The sequence below is a fragment of the Falco punctatus genome (genome assembly GCF_963210335.1).
Source record: "Falco punctatus genome assembly, chromosome: 9".
NCBI classification, from domain to species: domain Eukaryota; kingdom Metazoa; phylum Chordata; class Aves; order Falconiformes; family Falconidae; genus Falco; species Falco punctatus.
The window spans coordinates 4,557,246-4,579,527 of NC_137589.1; the positions used below are offsets into that span (position 1 = coordinate 4,557,246).

Below are 22,282 nucleotides of genomic sequence, written 5' to 3' on the forward strand. Positions count from 1 at the left end.
GAGAAGATTTCTATGGCTGCAAAACCTGCCCCCAGAGCCCGGCCCGGCAGAGGCCAGCGGAGCCCGGCAGCGGCCAGCGCCCCCACGGGCCCAGGGCAGGGGCCGGCCGGCGTGCGGGAGCGAACCGGCCACCCCGAGGGAAGGAGAGCCACCGACCGCCTGGGCGGGACCTCGGCGCGCGGGAGTGCCGCCGTCCCATGCTGATTGGCTGAGCTCGGGGTGTACTCGCGGAGCTCTACCAATGGGAGGCGGCCGTGGGCGGGAGGGCCTGAGTGAGAGCGCGGGGGTGGAGGCGGCCAATCGGCGGCGGTAGCCAATCGGCGGCGGCGGGCCGTCAGCGGGCAGGGGCGGGGCGTGCCGCGGGGCGAGGAGCGGTGACAGTCGCCGCGGGCCGCCTCCGCCTCTTCGCCGCGGGCTCCGGGCTGAGAAGCAGCAGCAGCGGCGGCGGCCGGCAGGTACAGTGCGGCGGGGGGGCCCGGCCCGCGGGGCCCGTTCCTGCCTCCCGCGGGGTCGCCTTGCTCCGGGTGCCGGCCCGCGGCGGGTAGGGGCTGTGCGGGGCGAGGCCGCGGCAGGCCCCGTCGCCAGGACAACGGGAGGGGCCGAGCTGCCCCGTGGCGGCTGCCTCCAGGGGCGCGGCAGCGACGGGCCGCTGAGAGGCCGGAGCCCCGGGAGCCGGGGCCGAGCCGCCCTCTGCGCGGGGAGCGGGGGTGCCAGCCTGGCCCCGGGCTCGGGCTGCGCCGCCGCAGGGTCCCCGTGCGCCCCGCGCCGCTGGCAGCCCCGCTGCCGGCCATGATGCCACCTTCGCCTTCGCGGGGGCCTTGGCCGGGGCCTGGCCAGAGGCTCCCGGTGTTTCACCGGGGTGTTTCATCCCGGGAACCGCAGGGTTTCTCGCTCTTTCATGTCTGCCGGCCTGGGTCCTGAGCTGGGTCTGATGTGGCGCTGCTCTGCAAAGGTGGTTTGGGTGGCCAGGCTGATACCCCTCCTGCTACAGCTTGTCCCCTTGAACGTTCACCCCCTTTGGATTCAGTTGGTAAAGGCCGCAGGTGGCATCGATTCTTCTGTGCTGTATCAGCATGAATCAGAGTACTTTTTGTGTATTTTATAAAATCGGCCGTTTATCTTGGGGGGTGTTTCCGTGTATGTCACGGATTGGGTACACAGAACCGTTCAGTTTACTCGGGAGGCCTGCAGACGCAGTGCTCTTGGCTGGATATTCTTGCTCAACAGCTGAGCAGAGTTGTCCAAGTATGTTTTACAGCTGTGCTTTGAGTAACTCTTCTGTTCTGATGCAAGACCTTTTCCACTTGGTGAAATGCCTGGCTCCTGATTTCGGTGCTGCGTGCTACAGGGCATGATCATATTTCTCATGTCTTCACAGTTGGTAATAAGTTTGGGAGTATGGGTTTGTTGGGTCCCTGTCATCTCGGCCCGTCTGTCATCGTTGTGTGTCCCCCCCCCCCTATTTTGCTTCTCCTCTTTCTTGAAGTTTCATCTTGTCTTGCTGATCCATCAAAACCAAATTTTTCTCCTCTTAACTCGAGATGCATCCATAATTTTCAGCTTCACTCAGCCCCACACCATGTAATCTCCCACACCTTGGCTAAAATGATGTGGCCTCACTAGCATAGTTTGCAGGGCATTTCTCCTCGTGGAGGGGAAAGCCCTTTTAAATATTTCTAATTAATGTTTTCCAACCTGAAAGAAGTAAAAGAGCCTCAAAGTGGTGGTCATCAATTCTTCATATGAAAAGGTAGCTCTTTGATACGGAGCAGATGAAAGTTTCATTTCTTTACAGCTTTCACTTCAGGAATACCTGGAAAATCTCCAAAATGTTGATGCTTGTGATGGAATTAGCTGCTCTGCCATGAAGGTGTGCCAGGGGCCAGGATGTCACAGACCAATTAAATTTTAGAAGTTAAGCAAGCTGTAATTTTGAGTGGCAGAGCTGAGCTGAGTTTCTGCCAAAACTTTTTTTTTCCACAGAGAAGTATTTGGTTTTCTTATCTGCAAAATCTTTGAATAACTGTCTTGAAAAGTATTAACACACTGGCTAATATTTAATGATGTTGATGGTAACTGGTAAAATGCCCAGAGCTGTGAAGCTCCTGTTTATCTCTTGGTGGGATGGAGACTATTGACTCTTCCGAAAGACTTGGATTTTGGTAGATATAGAAAATAGTCTTCTGGCTTTGCTTAGAAGTGAGGAGCAGCAATGTAATATTTTAGGAGTCCGCTGAAAGAAATGCCTCTCTGTTTAAGGTGGCACATCCAGTGTGCTGACCTTTTCCAAAATAAATTCAGAATAAATCTGTGACTTAATATTTCTGTCTCTGTTCAAGCAGCCTGATATACCAACGCCCTTGTGGTAAACCATCCCTGCATTCTCCTGTTCATACTTAGTAAGTATATTTTGGTTAAGTTTTACACTGTACTTTTGTTGTTAGGTAGTGCAGCAGTGTCAGGGCTACTTAGCTCTTCAGTTTATTATGGAGCATGTTACAAAGGAGGCTGTGTTTGATAACTGGAGCACTTGTCACTGTAATCTGCAATCTTCCTCTTGGGCCAATACCTTTTTCCAGTTTATCAGTGTGATGTTCAGCAAGACTGGAAACTGAGCTTTGAGAACTATCGGCCTTGCTAAAGTGATCGTTGTTTTCTTGGAGGCTCTCAGCTGTTCCCACTATGTGGTGCTGTGGGGAGGGCTTGCTTGCACAGCTTTTAAAATGCCAGCTCGGTTTCCCTTCACTGGGATGTACCTTCATGTTGGCTGAGGTGAAGGCACATGGAGGAAATGCGAGTGCATTTGTCTTGTGAAGTTGTACCCTCAGATTATCTTTAAATGTTAACAGTAAAATGTTATGCATTCAGGGGAAATCGCTGAGTTTTACTAAGAAAATACAGGGTGTTATAATGATTGTTAATGTCTGACACACTTTTATTTCCCATCTATTTTAGACCTTATTTGATAGTCTTCAAATGCTACTAACAGTGAGTGCTTTATGTGTAGGTGGCAACATTTTAAAATCAAGAATGCAATTTATATAAAAGTCACAGATTTTGCTTCTTAAAGCAGTTAAACCTCAGTTTAAACTAATCAGTCCTTTATCAAATCTGAGAAATATTATCAGCTAACCATTCTCTGGGTCAGGTACTTGTTTCCAGTACTATATTATTTACTTTTTGATTTCTCAACAAGGTTTGTTTTATGGAAAATTTTTTGAGGCAAAAGGCATTTCAGTAGCACAAGAAGTTTTATAAACTTTCTTATTGTAGTTTATATTTATAATCTTTCCTATAACTGTTCCTTTCTTACTGTGCCTTAAATTGTGACTAGAATTATGTGACTTGTTCATAGATTTGGTGAGTCATGTATTTTAGTTTTCTTTCTGTTACTGTGAGTGTATGTTAAAACAGGAAAAAAATACTTACTTGAAGTTAGTACTGCATTCATTTGTATATTTCATATAAGCTTTCTTGATTGAATTGCAAAAGAGTTGAGAAACCTGCCATCCTTGCAGTAAAAACGCTTCAATGGCATCGTACTTTTCTGAAGTATCCTTAGTGTTAATTATTAACTTTTTTTTTCCCCTCCCAGGTCTGTAACGGCATACCTGAAGTCAATAATGTTTTCCAAGCTCACTCGCTCTCAGAGCATTGCTGTTCTCTGTCGAGGTGTTCATGCTTCGCTGAGTTCTGCCACCTCTGTTGCTACTAAAAAAACCATTCAAGGACCTCCCTCCTCTGATCTCATATATGAACGTGAGGCTAAGTATGGTGCCCACAATTACCACCCACTACCTGTTGCTTTGGAAAAAGGAAAAGGTATTTTATTTGGGCTTCCCTGGGTGATGTAGATGAGATGGGATCATGGCATAGTTTGGATCTAATTAGTTTCTGAACCTTTGGGGCTTTTTTGCCGAGTGGGGTGAGATTGAGATAATTGATGAAATACAGACAGATAATTGCTGATTAGAGAATTTGATCATCATGCATAAGGCTGCCTGATAAAATTTTAGTCTCTTTGAAATGACTTATCTAAGTAGAGGTTTAAGTTCTAATAGTCTTTGTAATTCAGAGTAACTCAGCAAGAAAGTTTCAAGCAACTTTGTTTCTTCTTTTACCTTGTGTGGAGAGATTTAATGTCAATGTGAACATGACGAGGTACATTGTAACCCTGTTCAAGTCCTTGTGTACTGTTCCTGTATTATTGCTTAATTTAACTTTAGTCTTTAGTTACGCTTGAGGCTTTTGTGCTCTGCAAGTTAAATTCTATGAGCTTATATTGAAATGCTATCAGCGTAGTGATCCAGTAGTTTTTCTTTATCGGTACACATTTTGACAGCTCAGAGCTGTCACGCTTTTAAAAGAGTTTTGAGACTTATTTAGGTTCTGTTGGTTTTGTTCTTCTTAGACCTCCAATTCTTATTAATTCTCTTACAAAAGTACTCTTCTCTCTCTACTTCTTAGGACCCAAAACAAGCTCTTGGAAGGGAAGTAATATTCTGATATTACTTATTAACTTAGTGGAATGGAAGCTTTATATGGGAAGTGCTTCTTTTCTTGATTCCTCATTGGGCATTTATTTGTACTGTACTAGGTTGTTGGTCACGCTCTCCTTGTCAACTGATTATTTTCTAGTTAGAGGGCCTTTCAGATATGCACTAAGGAAGAACAAAGATAATGTATTTGACCAGATTGTGCTGTAGCTCTTAGCTTATACCATTTAATATTGTCTTTTATTTTGTTATTGATCATACCTTTCTTCTCCTAGGCGTTTATGTGTGGGATGTTGAAGGTAGGAAGTATTTTGACTTCCTGAGTGCTTACAGCGCTGTTAATCAAGGCCACTGTCACCCAAAGATTGTGAATGCTCTGAAAGCTCAGTCTGAAAAACTGACACTTACATCCAGAGCATTCTACAATGATGTACTTGGTGAATATGAGGAGCTTGTCACCAAAATGTTCAATTATAACAAAGTTCTTCCAATGAACACAGGTAAAAAAATAATTGTATTTCCATTTTATGTCTTATCTGTGAGATTGAATGATTCTGTAACATTTAGTACTGCATCAATGTCCTGTGTCATGTACAAGTGTGATAACAGTACTGCTGTATGTTTTAGGGGTGGAAGCTGGAGAAACTGCCTGTAAATTGGCTCGGAAGTGGGCATACACTGTGAAAGGAATTCCAAAATACAAAGCAAAAATCCTTTTTGCAGGTATGTAAAGTGCATGTTATGAGTTGAGGTATTGAAGAAGAAAGCTCTAGATGTTGGATGTAGCACTCTTTTCTGTCGTAGCTCTAGTGATTACTTTGCAGTACTCTTAATGTTTCTTTTTTTCACTAAAACAAGTCTGTTGAAATATGTCCGTTTGACATTTTAATAATGTAAGCTAAGATCTCAACCTGTTAATGGGTTATTTTGTACTCATGTATCTGCAGTTGGTGATTCTGGTGAAACAACTGCTGTTGTGGCTACAACAGGCTTTGCAGGACCTTAAGGTTCTCTAAGTGCCTCCTTCTAAATTGTGAACTTCAGTCTTAAATATATTCTGTTGACAAAATACTCTGTGTATGCTTCTGGGTATTTGATTTTAAGCTTAAATAGTTACAATTAATTATAAACAACATAATATAAAAATGATATATAAATATAATGTCCCTTAAAAGACATCTGTGATTTTTAACAGATGTGACTGTAAAAGCAAGAGATAAGAATATAATTCCTATGACAAATCAGTTTCAGATCCTCTCGCATGTGGAGATGTATGCATCTGTTTTTGGCATATGAGGATATGAGGCAACGAGGGTAGTTGTGCTTTGTCAGCAGCTGCTGGTAATGTCTGGGTTTGTAAGGGAAATGCAATGATGAACTTAAATTTGGGAATGAAAACATAGTTAATGAGGTGTATTATCAAGCTTTATAAACAGTGGTTGAATATATGAAGTGGACCTTATTTGTACTAAACTTTTTTGGTTGTGAAAAATCGATGAGTGGCTGCCTGAAGTCACATGGGAAGTGCGTTCAGTCCTCCATCCTCTTTTAACTGCTTCATGGCATTAAAGTGTAATATCTTTGATTTCTAATTAGTTGATTTTTATATACCTTTGTCGTGCTTTCATTCCTCAGATTGCTGCCGCCTGTGTCATATATTCATCAATTGGGTTAAGCCAACTTCCCTCTTAAGCTTTCCTTACCAGTTATAGGTAGCCCAGAAAAGCCATACTGTAGTCTTGATCATATAATGAAAGTAAAAGCAATACTGCTGAAGTAAACGTGGGGCCCTGGAAAGTCCTGATTATATATGTGATATACTTCCTCCCTTTATCTGCCTGCTCTGATCGGCTCTGTAACACCGAGAGGTTACCCGCCTCTGAAGAGACTATTGTACTTGGCTTATAAAAATAAATATAAAACCTTCCAGAATAAAGCTTACCATTTAAATATTGACTGCTCTTTTTTTTTTGTAATTGCCACAGCTTTAAATACTGTTTTTGACTTTTGGTACACATAGTAGCTGAACTGTAAATTGTCATTAGGCAGCATTTAAAAATTACAATTCATAGTTGAATATTGCATTATGGCTTCTGGGATCACATAAATTAGATTTTTATATTTTTTTATTTCTTCTGGGAATTCTTTGAACAAATATTTCTCCCTCCTTTTCCGTATATATTTTATTTTGCTCTTCAGACAATTAACTTTCAGCAAGTGCTTTCTCAACTTGATAAACTGGATATGCTCCCATCCCCCTAACCACAATTTATAATTATGTGCCAAGTAGCTGGAAAACATAGTAATCCTTCTCTTGTCAGAAACCAGCATTCTGGCAGGTAAAAAAGCTCTCTTGGGTAGCTAGCATCAGAACAAAAGATGGCTTTAAATATCATCACTGGAGAACGTGATGTAGATTCTGTGCTTGATAGTGAGCCAGTACGGATCGGAGCGGTGCGGTGGAGACAGCCTGCTTCTTGTCATTCAGTCTGCAGGGCTTTGTTCCAGCATACAGAGGGTTGCATGAGTGTAACCTTGAGGTGTCAAGCAGGTGACTCAGCAAAGCATGGCCAGGGATTATCCTGCTGGGAGACATTGCTGTGGTGTACAGTGTCGTGCTGTTTGCATTTGGTGACCAGGAAGAAGGGATGCCTGGAGCTGGCTGCGTCGGTCATAATTGAGTTCAGGATTTCCTGCAGATTGAGAACACCCTCTGCCCCTAGGATCACACTTACCCAAAGAAATTGGGGTAGGGGGGGAAGAAAAGGCTTGTAATGTTGTGAAGGAGTTGAACCCTTAATCTTCCTTAGTCTTATTAAGCACCTTATTGATTAGCTGAGAGTATGTTGATTTAACTGAAATATTAAAATGAATATATCATAGTCTTGGTGATAATTGATTCTCTAGGCATTTTAACCGCTGTTTCTATATGAAATAGTGCGATGTCACAATATTTTTACAAATTTAAATGGATCCTTCTGGAACTTTGAAATGCACAGAAATATATTTTTTGATTTAGGCTTAATGGCCATTTTATGTTTAGGATCTAAATTCTATGTGATGCTAACTTTTTTTTTTCTGAATTTAATGAGTAATATTTACTTAAAAGCTGTATATCTTCCTTAAACAGATGTTATATTACTGAGTAATTTTCAGTTTTTCAGATTACTAATAAAGCTCATGGAAATTACTTTGTATACTTGTCAGGTCTAATACCATAATTTTCTTTTGTTTTTGATATAGCAACACGGTGTATTTATAGCATCAAGGTAAAATGCTAACAATTAGCAGAAGAATGCTAATATGCTAATGTTAGACAATGCCTAAAATGCACTACCAAATGGAAAATATAAACTGTTCTGGATTTTAGTGAGTTTTGTAACAATCTTTTTTTTGTTATTGATTTTATTTTTAGCTGGCAACTTCTGGGGCAGAACAATGTCTGCTATCTCTAGTTCTACGGATCCATCCAGCTACGATGGATTTGGGCCCTTTATGCCAGGTTTCGAAGTGATCCCATACAATGACCTACCAGCTCTTGAGGTACTTGTCAATTTTTGTTCTCTTGTACAAAAGCATCTTACAGTGTGTCGTAAGTAGCGAGGCAGGAAAATCAGAACTTTATCCTTTGAAACGTGTGCTTTGACATTAAGATATATGTATCTAGACATACGTAAGAAATATATATATTATAATTACATATAGGAAACGTGTGTAAATTCTGCTTTGGTTTTGATTTTTAGTTTTGCTTTAGGGTGTAAAAGGAAACCCACATGGTCTGTTTAATTTCCCACATCATAAGATGTCCAAGGTACAAATGAAGAACAGCAGGTAAACTGCAAGGGAATTTGGATCAGTAGCATACATTCCAAAGTCAGGACTTGAATTCTGAAACTAATATCTTTACCTAATTTTCTTAGAAATGTTGTGCATTCTTCAACGACCAGATGACTAGAATTTGCTGTAGCTGCAAACAAGTCTTTCCAGTTTCACAGCATCCTTAAAACCATGCTAGGCTGGCCTTTCACTTACACCATTGAAACGCTAATGATTCTGCATTTCCCTGGGTTTTCTGAGATGCGTCCTGTCAAACTGTTGGGGAGGGTTGACCTTGCTTAGTCTAAAATTTCCCACCCTCATAATGTGGGCCTAGTTATTAAAGGGTCAGCGGTGCCTGATGGCAGCCATAGGATGCTGGGCTTGGGACCCGGGAGGCAAGAGGATTCTGCCAAACACAGGTGGTCCTGCAGCACGAGGGACATTGGCACTGCCACATTTCCATCATCTGGGTATGTCATCTCCATGAGTGACAAGTTGGTTAGTCCTCTGTGCCTGTTGGGTCTGCTTAGTACAAGTGAGTCAGCTGTGGAGACTGGAGGGTTTATAGGATGGAGATGCTTGCCTCCTCGGAGTTCGGTTAAGGGAAACAAAGGTCTTACAGTGTATTATAGTTGCGGTGTGGAAAAGCTTACTCGGATTTGAACCTACATAAGGCTGCCTGTTGTGAAAGCCCTCTAAGTATTTGGTGGCTTTCTGCCAGCTTTTATTGAGGCTTTGAATGTGCTCAGGAGACCCGAAACTTAGCTCCACGTCCATCAGAGTGATAACTGAATTTTTTGTGTTTACGGGGCAATACTGAGAAAAGCTGTAATAAATTTGTGCTGGGAATCATTATATCTTGAGTCTCGTGGACTTCTAAACCTTTTAGAACTTGATGGTGCAAGAATATGGACTTTGCTTTAAGATGACAAAATTGTCCTGGAGAGGCTCCATTCTTTTTTGTTTGAGGGGAGCGTTGAGCAATTGTTGGTCTGGTATGGGGTAATGCAAAACTGAGTGTATTTCTGAGATAACTTATGAACTGATCCGATAATCTATTTGTCTGGGTTTGCAATTTTTAAGGTTTGCAACTTCCTAAGCGAGCGCACCAGCTGATATTTTGAGGCAAATGGCGACACAGGCTTCTGTGTTGGAACTGAAGTGGCACACGGGGATAACTGCCTGACATGAATACTGTTATCATCATTTACCAGGGTCAGAGCTGGGTTCTGCTATATGTATTCATTGCCGTATTTTCTGAATTTGACCTGAGGAAAAGGTTTTTCTTTTTGTCTTTCCTATCCGTATGTCCATTTTTGCAGCGGGCCCTTCAAGATCCCAATGTAGCAGCTTTCATGGTTGAACCCATTCAAGGTGAAGCAGGCGTGGTTGTTCCTGACAAAGGTTATCTCACAGGAGTGCGGGACCTCTGCACAAAACACAATGTAAGGAATTCGCTGTAACAAGGTGGCTTAAACATTACACACTGTGTTTACTGATGTATCTTGTAAGGTCATTCTTGTATGCAAGGTACAGGACTTCATATACTCTTTAATAATTTCCTTTTCTTTCAGTGGAGTAGGGTAGGGATACTTTTTGTATTTCCTGGCAATAGCTTACCAGGAAGCATTTCTTAGTGCACACTTTTCACTGTTTCATATTCCTGTCACTGATTTAATTTTCTGCTGAATGTTCTTGAAAATGGATTATTTTAAGTAAATTTAACTTTTAATTTCTTTTTTCACATTGTAAGTTTTTTGGACCAGAAGCCAATTACTGCAGTGGTTCTACTATGGCCATCAAGGGGCCTCTTGCTGGGGTGCGTAAGCGCTACCAAGAGTTAGTAACAGTAATGGGTCACAACGAAACACCGAAGAAAATGATCATATGCTTATGGATGTTCTTTTAAGACCTCTGAAGAGCAGAGGTCTTATAGTTTTGTTCCTTTGTTCAGCATTTTCTCAGATTCTCTTCCATACCATCTTCCTGACTCCTAAGTATTATACCCTGTGTGAATTCTACTAAGAAATGTTTAGTTTTAATAATAGTGCTAGATCCATAATCTCTGTTTTCTGCTGGTGAAGACACACTGGATTAGACTTGCATTCCAGTGTCTCTGGAAGGGTGGGAAGATGTGTTTGTATATATTTCCATGTCTGTCCGTTGTCTTTGGGTACTACTACTTCTCACGCGCAAGCTGCCCTCTCCCACAGGCCTAGGCCATATCCTTTGTAAGTGTAAGGAAAACAAAAGAGATCTGTTGATTTACTTCTCTTTCTTCCCTTGGTGTTGCCAGTCTGATTTAAAAATCAGCGGTATCTCTTCCAACAGAACTCTGATTCTTCATTTGCAAGTGCTACCCCTACTTCCTTCTATACCTTCTGAGGAAGGTATCGACATAGTATTACTAAAGTTGTCTTTGTTATTGCTGTGATACTTGGCTCAGAAAAAATAAGAGCTACTTTACAAATAGTAGCGTGTGACAATAGTGCAGCTTAGGAAAACAAGATCCAAAACTTGGATTTAGGTTCTCAGTTATTTAGATACTTAGCAACTCTGCAAGTCTTCTTGTCTGATGTCTAACATGGCGTTTTTCAGAAGCTTCCAAAGGTCAATATATGAACGATGCATTGGGAGCAAAGAAATCCTAACTTATTGGTAATCCCACTCATTGTTACACTGCAAATAGATCTTGGTTGGACAGTGCCCAGCCCTATGTGGACTATGCCTTACATTGAAAAGAATATGCTAAAGATGTCGGAGAGAGGGGACAGCTTGTTCATTTGTTAGAGGTTTCACATTTTGTGGAATGTGTAAGTTTCCGGGAGGTTTAGAGGAGGTAAAGGAAGTACCTTCATGTAATTAGTGTAATGCAGCTGGAAGGTCTTTCTCTTACTATGTGCAATTATGCTGTGTTGTTTGCATTGAATTAGGAATGCGAGTGAAAGTCATTCTCTTAAGTGTGGGTTTTTCTCCTTTTTGTCTCTGTAAAGGTTCTATTTATTGCTGATGAAATACAGACTGGTTTAGCCAGAACAGGGAAGATGCTAGCTGTTGACCATGAAAATGTGAGACCTGATATAATTCTTCTTGGAAAGGCCCTTTCTGGTGGCTTGTATCCTGTGAGTAACAAATACCTGTTTGTGGAATAATGTTTCTTAAGTACAACACTGAAAATCTACTAGTTAGAACAATAAATCTGATGTTTTTTGTGCTTGGAAATTGGTGTTTACAAGGTTAACTATGATCTATGACCCAGGTAGTCCAACCTGTGAGAGATACGTAAGAAAATAATGGAATACATAATAATACCTTTGTAGCTGAAATGGCTGTATAGTGTCCTGATCCTTCTAGATTGATACTTGACTTGTTAGAGTGACAAGTTATTAGATGCCACCTTCTTAGGCTGGTGATTTTGGGGTATTTTGACCCTTGTCAATTAATTGAATAAATTTGGTATATCTCTGTTTTCTTCAGTTTGATATTACCCTGTTAGGAAAATAAGTGTCCAGTGGTCAGCTTTTCATTCTGGAATGACTGGTTAGTCCTTTGTACTCTCTCTGGAGAGTAGTTTGTCACAGTCTTGCTGTGATTAATTTCTAGATTAATTCTGTGAAGGAAAAAAAACCCAACTAATATGTGTTTAAAAAACATATTATAAAGCTATTTCTGAACAACTGGAATTATTTCACTTGTTTGGCATGCCCGCATGACTGATTTTATCCTCTTGAAGTGACTTAAATTCCGGCTGATTAGGCTGGAAATTACAACATGCCTCGAACTATTTCAGCTGATTGAAGGTACTTCTGAGTTCTTAAACAGAGTATTGAAGTTTAAACTCTAGAAATAATATTAAGTTTGTAGAAATGCCCCTCAACTGTGGTTAGATGTTACATGTTACACTGTAGCTAAGTGTATTTAAGGGATTAAGCCGTTACGTGATTGTCGGATACGCTCTCCTCTATACAAAGCTGGGAATGTAAATGTGCTTTACCACCACAGGCTGAAAAATATCCTGCCCTGAGGAAAAGTTTGCTTCAGAGATACTTAAGATTACTATTCTAAACATATATGTAAATGAATTGACTGACCTTCCCATTTTAGGTCTCAGCAGTGCTATGCGATGATGAAGTTATGCTGACCATTAAGCCAGGTGAACATGGATCTACCTATGGAGGAAATCCATTAGCTTGCCGTGTTGCCATGGCAGCACTGGAGGTTTGTATGTTGTGATAGAGATTTGCATTCCAAAGAAAAAAGGGTGTCTCACTGACATGATCTTTGCTTAAATAAATGGTATTATTTGTTATGCTACAAGTAGAAATACAGCTTTAAGTAAGAATGGAAAATTGGTAGTGGTTAACTGTCTGCATAGATCACAAAGCAAATTCTAAAGTCTTTACTGGAAAAGTGTCCTAATTTCTGTGTTCTTATGGTCCTTTAATGTCTTAAATGGCAAAATTTATCTGGGGCAAGTTTCAAGGTACTTGGTAAATTTGGTAAAATTGTTTCACTACTTTCACAAAGACATTTTTAAATTGGCTCATTTTACTATACCACATTGCAGAGGCTGCTGCTCTGTGAGCTTGATAACACATATATGCTATTGATGCTCAAACGGAAGTTGGTAAAATGTCTTGTCCAGAGCCCATACTTTAATTATTCTGTGACTTTATAATTGACTACGTGTATTGCAAGTTACTCAGAAAGCCTCGTTAGCCATACGTGGACCTGGGCAGATTAAGAGGCTTCAGAGGTTTAGTGTTTACCTGTATGTAATGGCAAATGAAAAGCAGTTAACTTAGAATAAAATTCAAAGAGGTTATTGTTTCTTGGAAACATGAATGAGTAAAAGCTTAATACTAATCTGCTTGGATATGCAGCCTTTGCAGTGACGCTTTGGATGCAACAGCTTTTGTATCTCAGCAATTGTAATATCGCTAGTCATCCATTCCAGCGTTGTCCATAAAACAAATGCGGTGACTTTCAGTTGACTGTAGATCTGACTTCCCTTTAGGTAATTGAAGAGGAAGACTTGGCTAAAAATGCAGAAATAATGGGTAACATACTAAGAAATGAGCTCATGAAGACACCGTCTGATATAGTAACTTCTGTAAGAGGAAAAGGACTATTAAATGCAATTGTAATTCGGGAAACCAAAGGTAAGGAAATACAATCAACTGCACAATTACCGCATGAAAAAATACTTTCAACTTTAAGTTCTTAATGGAGTAGGGAGATGGCTTATAGGCATAATGTTTGGGTTCAGATCTCAGCTGTAGTGTAGTAGTACCTACTGAAAATTTATTCAGGTGACTGGTGCTATTAAAAATAAGGGGATTTTTACTATGCAAGTTTGAGCAATTTTTTTAAATGACTTGATTATTATTATTTTTTTTATGATTTGATAATGTTCAAACCTGATGATGAACCTAACTCCCAACAAATATCCTTTTGTCTCCTCATTGGAAGAAAACTGGCCACATTTGGAACACCAGTTTCTGTCAGGTTATGGAAGGATTGGCTGAAGCTGGTTGTTTTCAGGACAGTTAGAAGAGAACAATGAATACAGGAGGGTAAAAGGAAGGGAAAAAGCTAATGACTGAGAACACGTTTCTAGGGATTAACACCTTGAATTATATTAGAAAACTGCTTAGAAGCCAGAGCAGACAATTACTTCTGTCATGAATATGCTGAGTGACAAAGTGCTGCAGGGAGGTGTAATTTCCGAAGACATGCACGTGATGCACTGAAATCCGGGCGTAAACCTAACCTTGTCTGAAGCCTTATCCAGATGTTCTTACCTCCCCTTTGCATGGTTCCCTGTTTTAAATTTATTGCTGTATCTAGACAAGCACTCAGCCGTGAAGGAGCAAAACTCGGTGTAATGGAGGCAAACTTGTAGGTCCCTTCAGAAAAATTGCAGTTTTGTATCAGTCTTGCATGTTTGCTGCAGATTCTGAGGAGATGCTCAGGAAGTGACCACTTCATTTCTGAACACACTTTGCTTTTCACTGCCAGATGGCAGACGGTTGACAGGCTGGCCCCACAGACTGCGTGCTGCAATTGTGCCACTTTTTCTGCTGTAGTGTAAGTGTCGTCTTTTACTTTTCCTTTAATTGTAGACTATGACGCCTGGAAGGTGTGTTTGCGGCTTCGTGATAATGGACTCCTTGCCAAACCTACGCATGGTGATATCATTCGGCTGGCACCACCGCTTGTGATTAAAGAGGATGAAATCAGAGAGTGCATTGAAATAATTCATAAGACCATTCTGTCTTTCTGAACACATGGCTTTTAAAATATATCTGCTGGCTGACCCAAGGTGGTGTGTTGAAATATGTGCGATGACAGCCTGCTCTTGAAGCAAGCATCTCTCATTCATTTTATCTAAGAGGACTTGACTCTTAAAACGTAGCTATGTCTTTAAATTATAATGGCTCTGAAGAAAATACAGAATGATTTTCAGGAGTTTCCAGTCTTGGAATACTTGGAAATAAAGTGGTGAGGTTCTGTTCATCTAGTTGTTTACCTACTGAACAGTGAAGTCAGAACATTTGAAGGGAGGTATCTGTAGAAATCCATATAATTGTTGAAAGTCTTGGCCAAAGTTTAAAGTATAATTCATGTATATTTTACGAAGAGTGGTCTTGCACTCTCATATCACTCTCCAAAACATCACATTTGGCATTTTTGCCCCTTGGTGAGATGTCTGTAGGATGGAAGCACTTGTCATTATGGATGAATTTCTGTTTCTCATTTGTAGCTAGAAAAAAAAATTCTAACGCTGAATGTTTGACAGACTGGGTGTTATGCTGGTGAACTTGAAGCATCGAGCTGTGTTCTCTATGTACAATATTTTGATTGTATGACAAGAGGTGCTGTTTTCAAGCCTGGTCTCAGTGTTTGGCTTTGCAATCTTTTAAAATAGATCTGAGCATATAGATCTGTTTTTACTGTTATAAAACTTTCTATAATCAGGATGTTTATACTAAACCATGCCTTGCATTAAAGAAAAGTTAATGTCCATCTAAGATACACGGTGTATTCAAAAAGAGCATGCACTGCAGAAACTTGCAGTTGTCTCTGTGCAGCCTCTGTAGTCTTTCTGTCAATATATATCAAAGCTTCTACTTGCTTTTTTACAGGATGAGTGCTTCTGTACTTTCATGCTTTTGGACGCTGCTAGTCTAGTATTCTGTATGAAGTTGCAGAGTTGGCCACTATTCTCGTACTAAGTTGTTTTTTCATATTTCTTAGCTGGTTTTAGCTGAGACTAAACCCTGATTAATCACTGTGACTGTGAAATGTTCCCTTTGCCAAGCATAGAGGTTAAATGCAGTCACATGTTTGTAATTGGAAGTGGTAAATAATCCCTTGGTATTTTAAAGACAACTTAGTTTATGGAAATGAACCAGTCTGCTGGTTAGGGTCACAGAACCATTTATCCTGCCTTGTTTTGGGTGAGACAAAATGAGTAGTCGTCTGCTGTGGATGAAGTACAGCTGACTTCAGTTTGGAAAGGCCTCATTGTTGCAAGGTGTAATGTGTCACTGACTGTTAGGAATAAGAAAATAAATGCAGAAAGGTGTTGCCTAGGGAGTCTGGCATTTCTGAAAGCTACGCTTATGTAGTTTGATTGGAAGGGAGTGAAGTAACTGAAAGAAAGAAACCATAATATAAACAGCATTTGCTGGAGTCCTTTCATAAACCAAAAAGTTAAACCCCCAAAAGTCCTTAGCAGCCAAAAAGTTTACTTTTGTAAAGTAATAGGGGTGGCAAGGACGAAGGACGTGGTCAGGTCCGTTCCCCTGCCCCAGTTACAGTTGTGTTGCTGGTTGTGCTCAATAGGGCTGTGGGACAGGAGACTCCAGGCTTTTGTTTTCTTGCTTCCCTGCCCTTACTGCTACCAAGTCTCCCACCATATTCTCAGTCTCTCTTGTTGCCCATCTATAGTGTCTGGCAGGCCACAGGGAACAGGCTATTTTCCTTCTATGAAACAGCCTTCTACATACCTGAAGTTTGTTACTGTTCCTGTTTCAGCCACTGCTTCTTCCTTAGTTACAATTCCAATTCTCTCCTGAGAGGTAACGTTTTCCAGAACAGGCCCCACTGTTTTCCTCCTGTGATTCACTGCTCCAGCCCTGCTTTCACTAGTGCTGTGTAGAGCTACACTAGTTCACGTGGCTTGTGTGCTGCACTGTGGTTTATGCCCCAGTATTGTGGTTTGGGTTTTCCTGCAGTAGCATATTTTTATCTCAGCCTGTGCTCCGAGACTCCCTTCTGTGCAAACTGTTTTGAAGAACAGCTTTGAAGTTGTTTCACCCTGGCCCCCCCCCCCCCCTTTTTTTTTATTTGTGTCATAAGCAAGAATTACATGCGTGTAAAATTCTGTGGTCTGGTCTACTAACTTTCATCCTCTATTACCGACAATAACTTCTCTGGCTTCTGTTGATCAATTTGAGCTCTGCTCTTGTCCAACCCACTTTCTGGTTGCGGATTCACTAGGTCAAGATTGCTCAGAACTTGAGAAATTTTTCTTTCTACAGCAGACCATTGCTGCCTGATCTTTGGGCTCTTTAGTCATCTTATGATTGCTTCCTGAATCCAATGTCTTTGCAAGCTTATGAAGATCAAGGTATGTGTAGCCTTTCTGAAGACAAGTCAAAAACTGTCATCTTAAATTGCTCTTCTTTAATGACGAACTAATTGAGGAGTTTTCTGTTTTAACCTGAAAGTTCTCTTTGAGGTTGAGACTTGCTTTCAACCCTGCATTGTTCCCGTAGCCACAACTACCTGTGTGAGGAAGGCAGGTGTGTAGTACCTGCCCAAGCAGCTCAGAAATTCAGGAACAGGATCGAGGATGACAAAATCCTTGGAGCTAAATACATGTTTTGGCTGTCCAGGGCCCTTGCAAGGTACAGTGGCAGCTGGTTCTCGCTTTTTGCATTGATGTGGTGGTGGCTAGGATGTGCTTCTGGGAGGTGGCTCTGAGTGAGTGAGTCCTGGGGCTGCACAAGTGTCTTTGTCACTGCCTGTCCTTCTGAGGGTGGGACAAATTCTGCTAGTACTTGTGAAACAACGCTGCTGTGTGCAAACCAGTGAAAAACTAATGGGGCAGGAAGCAGAGCAAGGACAAGGGTGTATGTCTGCAGCCTAGGAGCTAAAGCAGACAAAGGATTTTTTGATAGTCTGGTTTAATTATGGTTCAGTGCCAGAACAAGCACAGAATTACATGTACCATTTCAGTAGTAAAGACAGGAACACATGGCTTCTCTTCCCAGCCGTTGAGCCTGTCACCAGTTAACCTATACTTCAACAACAGTGAAATACATCTTGGCAGTTGTCTGTGAGATAGCAGGAGGAGCTGGAATGGCCAAAGGGGATGTCAAAGCTCCTCCTCTTCTAGTGTGCAAAGTGACAAGATTGTAGGCTATTAGAAAGATCATCTGCCTTGGATATGTGGGGTCTGTTTTGAGAAAGAAGCAGCAAAAGAAGGGTTTGCTTTGTCATGGAGAGTGGGTTTTGTCTCTCTTCCAGCAAGCATAAATAGGGATTTGGCCAGTTGTCAGTGACACCGCTTAAACCTCTCAAACGCAAATATAGTTGCTTGTATAACTAATGTGCTTGTAAATCAGTCCCTGGTTTTGCTGTCTGGGATCTTAATTAGCCTTAGAAATTTTCTTCAGGGCTTTTATTACCAAAAAAATGTAGACAACTAAAGTGCCCTTACCCGCTTGGTGCCAGAAATTCAGTGCTTTCGGGTTTGTACTTGTTCCACTTATTGCTCAAGTGCATATAACTCAGCCAAATGCTGGTCCTGAGTAAAGTATAATTTGAAGGAGGCCAAAATGAAAATAATTTACAAATCAAGGTAATATATACACTGAAATGTACGAAGAAAATATATAAGATATTTCATAAAATACTTGGAGTTTATTTTTTGAGTCATAACTTTAGAGGAGGTGAAGAAGTAAGAAGCAAGCTCAGAGAATGCCCTTTCTGTACCTTTGCTGTATTTTTCAAATACTTTTCTTACTTTATGTTAGAGATGAGAGAGTGGAAACGGTACTTCTTTGATGCTTCTTGCTGTTGTAATTGAAATTTATTTTTAAAAATGGTACTTGAAAGAGATCTGTATTGCCTATCCGTAGGGTTTACATTTCTTTAGCAAGAGCTATACAGCAATAAAATTTTCTACAGGTATATGTATGGATCTACAAAATGTTGCTTTAAGCATTTGGCTGTAAAGGCTTCATCTGTCTCCATCATATCACCTGCACGTATTTTTGTGAAGTAGCTTCTGGTGTTTCTTTGCATCAGGTATATGAAATGCTTTCCTAAATGAATAGTGACGCTGCGTTCAGTGCTGTGTAAGCACAAGGAGGTAATCTAAGCGCCTAAGAGCCAAACCAGCATTTCTTAGGCACCCGGGGCAGCCCTTGGCTTCACTGGAAGCTTTGTTTGCAGGAATAATGCCCAATTGTGCTGTTTGACGAGGGAAGTGTGCGTGTTTTTTGGCATGAAATCATGAAATATATATACTGGCATAAAATATATATATATATAAAACTACACTATTTACAGATAAATGTAAACCAGGGTTTAAAGGCACCATGTGAAACACTGGGAGGCAAGAGCAACATAATGAACAGTGGGGAGATAGGAAAACATACAATGAGGGTTTTCCTCCCCCCACCCCCTTTTATTTTTCTTTTCCCTTTCCTGCTGGCAATCTCGGGAACCACACTTATTCCACTGTCCTTTATCCGGGCTTCTTTTCAGCTACAAACCCATGAATTTATGTCATCAGACAGTATTAAACTTTTCTAAAGTTAAAAATTACCAAAATAGATTACTTAATAGGACCCAAATGCCTATCAGTCGTGATCTGGCAAAGAGCTGCACATCTTGAACCTGTTGGAAGTTTCCATGATGAACCCATCTCTGTTTTGTTTGTCTTTTAACAGCAATGTTAGTGCACTCAAGTAGAAAAGCAGGCCTTAGTTGTCTTTTTTTTCTTTTTTTTTTTTTTCCCGGCTGTAGCGGCTTCTTGTTCCCTTCTCATCTTTTCCACCTTTCTGGCAGCAGATGGAGCCAGAAGCTCAGCTTTACACCCAGCAGTAAGCCCTGAGCTTAGAGTTTTTGGAGTTTGACTCCTGGGGGCTTGCTTTTGGTCTTTACTAATACCAAAACGTGACACAAACTTCAGTCTTCTCTCTGGGCGCTATCTCAGTGCGTAACTTGGGCTGTGTGCTCTTAGGGCTAGTCTTGTGTGAAGGGGGTGGTAGAAAGAATTCCTGTATCTCTAACATGGCAAATACCCAGTAATTCATAACTGTCAGCATCTGAGTGATGGGGATGTAGGGGCAGCTGAGAAGGAAAAAATAAGAGGCTTTCCTACTCACAGCACTGAAGTAGAGCAAATCAGGAGGTGGAGGTCTGAGCCAAAATTTTAAACATTTCTTTAAACCTGGGAACTGTTTTCCCTGGGCCTCCCTGTGGTGCTTCAATCCAGATGAGAAGCTTAACCAGTTGGAGTTGCTGTATTTGTGCAGTAAAAAGAGGTGTTTTGCCGAACGTTCATTCAGCCCTCAGCAGGCAAAGCAGACAAGAAAAAAGTGGTACTGGCACTATTAGGCAATTAAAAACCCCTAGCAGAAAGCTCACAAAATTACTGTGCTGATTGTCTTTTGGAAGGGGTCTTGGCAAATGCTTGAGAATGTTAACCTTGTGCATTGCTTCATCTGTGCAATCTGGGGGAGCTGGAGGCAGTTATCTGAGCCCCACGCAGTCAGGTTGCTCTGGCAGTCAAGGAGGAGCTGCTGACTTGGGCCATGGGTTAAAATGCTCCTTTGTTTTTTTTTCTTTCCAATGCAAGTTACTGTGCTTTTATTTTCATCCCTGAGGCAGTGCCTTTTCACCCTGCAGCCCAGTGTGCTGAATGCTAAGGTGATACAGATAAGGGGTGACCATAAACAAGGGTCTTTGGTTGTTGTTTCCCTTGGTGCTCTTTGTCCCTCTGCTCAGGCTTGTTTGGAGAAATCTGAGCAGAGACGGAGCTGTCCGGAAAATCCCCAGGCTGTTATCGGCACTAGTCTAAATAAATAAGGGAAGAAAGCAACTCGTTCTCATTCCTGTATAAAATCCTATTAATCTGCTATGATTTAGGCTGCGTAGAAAGCCCCTCAAGAGTATTGACCCTTTGCATGACTTGTAAACCAAACAAAGGCCTGGACCTTGGATGAACTCCCAGCCCGTCCTTGGAGTCTGACACATGGGAGACCTAATCCTCAAGCTAATACAGTCATTTGGAATAGCTGTGAAATGAGAAAGGGGAAAAGCTGGCCCAATTATACCCCTCAGCTTGAAATAACAGAAATAACCGTACGTAAGAGGGGGTAACTTACCTTCTAAACGCTCAGTTCCCCCTCTGCCACAGTTATTTCCAGCAGACACAGGCTGCCCTGCGGTGGATGAGTTGTGCCAGAGGCTAGTTTTATGCAAGAAATAAAACCGTGGTTCAGACCGAGTAGCAGTGGCGTATTGTTCTCTCTGGCTCTCCTCGTTTGCTGGCAATACAGCCGACGCCTGGCCAAAATGGTTCAGGCCTCACAAGGATGCTGTGGGAGCTTCCTCAAAATTCAGGAATTGTCTTGAGATTGTTGGGTGAGAAGATGCACAGGGACGCTTCCCTTACCACTGCTACCGACTGCACCTATAGGTCCATGTGTTGTGACAAGAGCGTCTGATTTCCAGTATTCCTCTATAACAGTTTTTTGTCTTTTACCCTTAAGAACAACCACACATCATTAAATATGAATTACTTGGTATGGTGGAAGCATTTTTGAACAACACGCGAGTAACACAGCTTCTCCAAAAAGGACCTTCATTCATTTCCACCCTGACGGAGGCAGGATGGCTGGGGAAATAAAACGTGTGAAGGCTTTGGCTACTATCCTGCGCTGCAGCAAGCCACACCTTCTGCCACCACCTGCACGGCAGCTCCTACCTTCTCTGATGATAAATGCTCATCTTTTTGAATAACAAGGGTAGGGCGAGTCCCACAGGCACCCGCCTGCTCTGTCATAGCAGGTGGGAGCAGGAGCAGCTGTACTGATGCAGGAAGAAAACCCCGCTTTTACATACTGTATTGCAGTAGTTTAACACACCAGCCTCGGCTGGGACTAAACATCTAGCAGAAAATTATTAGCTGTATTGCATCACAGGTGCATAACCGCGTGTGGGTGGGTGAAGCCCCCTTTATTGGAAGGTACGTTGTTCACGGGGGCGGGAGGCCACAGCAGGAGTACCCAGCTCTGTTCCCTTTTTCTCTTCAGAAAAACTTCCAAAGACTCTGAACTTTGGCTGGTTGCTCTGGCCGAAGGAGTGGGACAGTGTTAACCGTTCTGTGGTCAGTTCCTCTTGGGGAGTCCGTAGCTGTTAATGCTTCATTAGCTACTCTGGTGAGGAAGGGGGTGATGGATCATCCCAGCTCACTGCAGGGGAGCTGGTGCCTGAGGAGCCATGGTGACCTGTGGGCAGTCACCCAGCTCTGTGCAGGATAGGTCCCACAGCCCTGCTGCTGAGCACAGCACCTTCTTCTATGGGACAAGGATAATGATAGAATCAGAGAACGGGTTGGGTTGGAGGGGACCTCAAAGCCCACCCAGTCCCACCCCGTGCCCTGGGCAGGGCCCCCTCCCCCCAGCCCAGGCTGCCCCCAGCCCCATCCAGCCTGGCCTTGAGCACTGCCAGGGATGGGGCACCCACAGCTGCTCTGGGCAGCCTGGGCCAGCGCCTCGCCGCCCTCACGGGGAACAATTTCTGCCTCACAGCTCATCTGCATCTCCCCTCTCCCAGCTTAAGGCCATTCCCCCTTGGCCTGTCACCACGTGCCCACGTACAAAGCCCCTCTCCAGCTTCTTGCCGGCCCCTGTAGGTGCTGGGAGCTGCTCTAAGGTCTC

The 22,282-nt window shown here is 42.2% G+C and overlaps 1 protein-coding gene and 1 long non-coding RNA gene across 4 annotated transcripts; both read left to right on the forward strand.

Annotated features, from left to right (window-relative positions):
* Positions 1-335: 335 nt before the first annotated feature.
* On the forward strand, positions 336-15,344 carry OAT (ornithine aminotransferase). Of its 3 annotated transcripts, none has more exons than XM_080403138.1 (11): positions 351-455; positions 2,343-2,399; positions 3,596-3,822; positions 4,772-4,996; positions 5,124-5,219; positions 7,912-8,039; positions 9,638-9,760; positions 11,309-11,437; positions 12,420-12,533; positions 13,333-13,477; positions 14,441-15,344. In XM_080403138.1, exons 3-11 carry the CDS (start codon positions 3,624-3,626, stop codon positions 14,599-14,601), a joined length of 1,320 nt encoding a protein of 439 aa, XP_080259264.1. In that variant the 5' UTR covers positions 351-455; positions 2,343-2,399; positions 3,596-3,623; the 3' UTR covers positions 14,602-15,344. The 3 variants fall into 3 exon arrangements, with proteins under 3 accessions (XP_080259265.1, XP_080259264.1, XP_080259263.1); XM_080403137.1 differs by having other exon boundaries at positions 359-455; positions 2,340-2,399; XM_080403139.1 differs by lacking the exon at positions 2,343-2,399 and having other exon boundaries at positions 336-455.
* Positions 5,227-6,452, forward strand: LOC308069987. Its single transcript, XR_013930582.1, has 2 exons — positions 5,227-5,837; positions 6,132-6,452. It is a non-coding gene; the product is annotated as an uncharacterized lncRNA (long non-coding RNA).
* Positions 15,345-22,282: the final 6,938 nt, after the last annotated feature.

Bases quoted from the DNA above. Each gene is read 5' to 3' on its own strand.
- OAT (XM_080403139.1), top strand. From the start codon at position 3,624: ATGTTTTCCAAGCTCACTCGCTCTCAGAGCATTGCTGTTCTCTGTCGA. The intron at 3,823-4,771 runs GTATTTTATTTG...TTCTTCTCCTAG, and splicing joins TGCTTTGGAAAAAGGAAAAG to GCGTTTATGTGTGGGATGTT. The intron at 8,040-9,637 runs GTACTTGTCAAT...CCATTTTTGCAG, and splicing joins ATGACCTACCAGCTCTTGAG to CGGGCCCTTCAAGATCCCAA.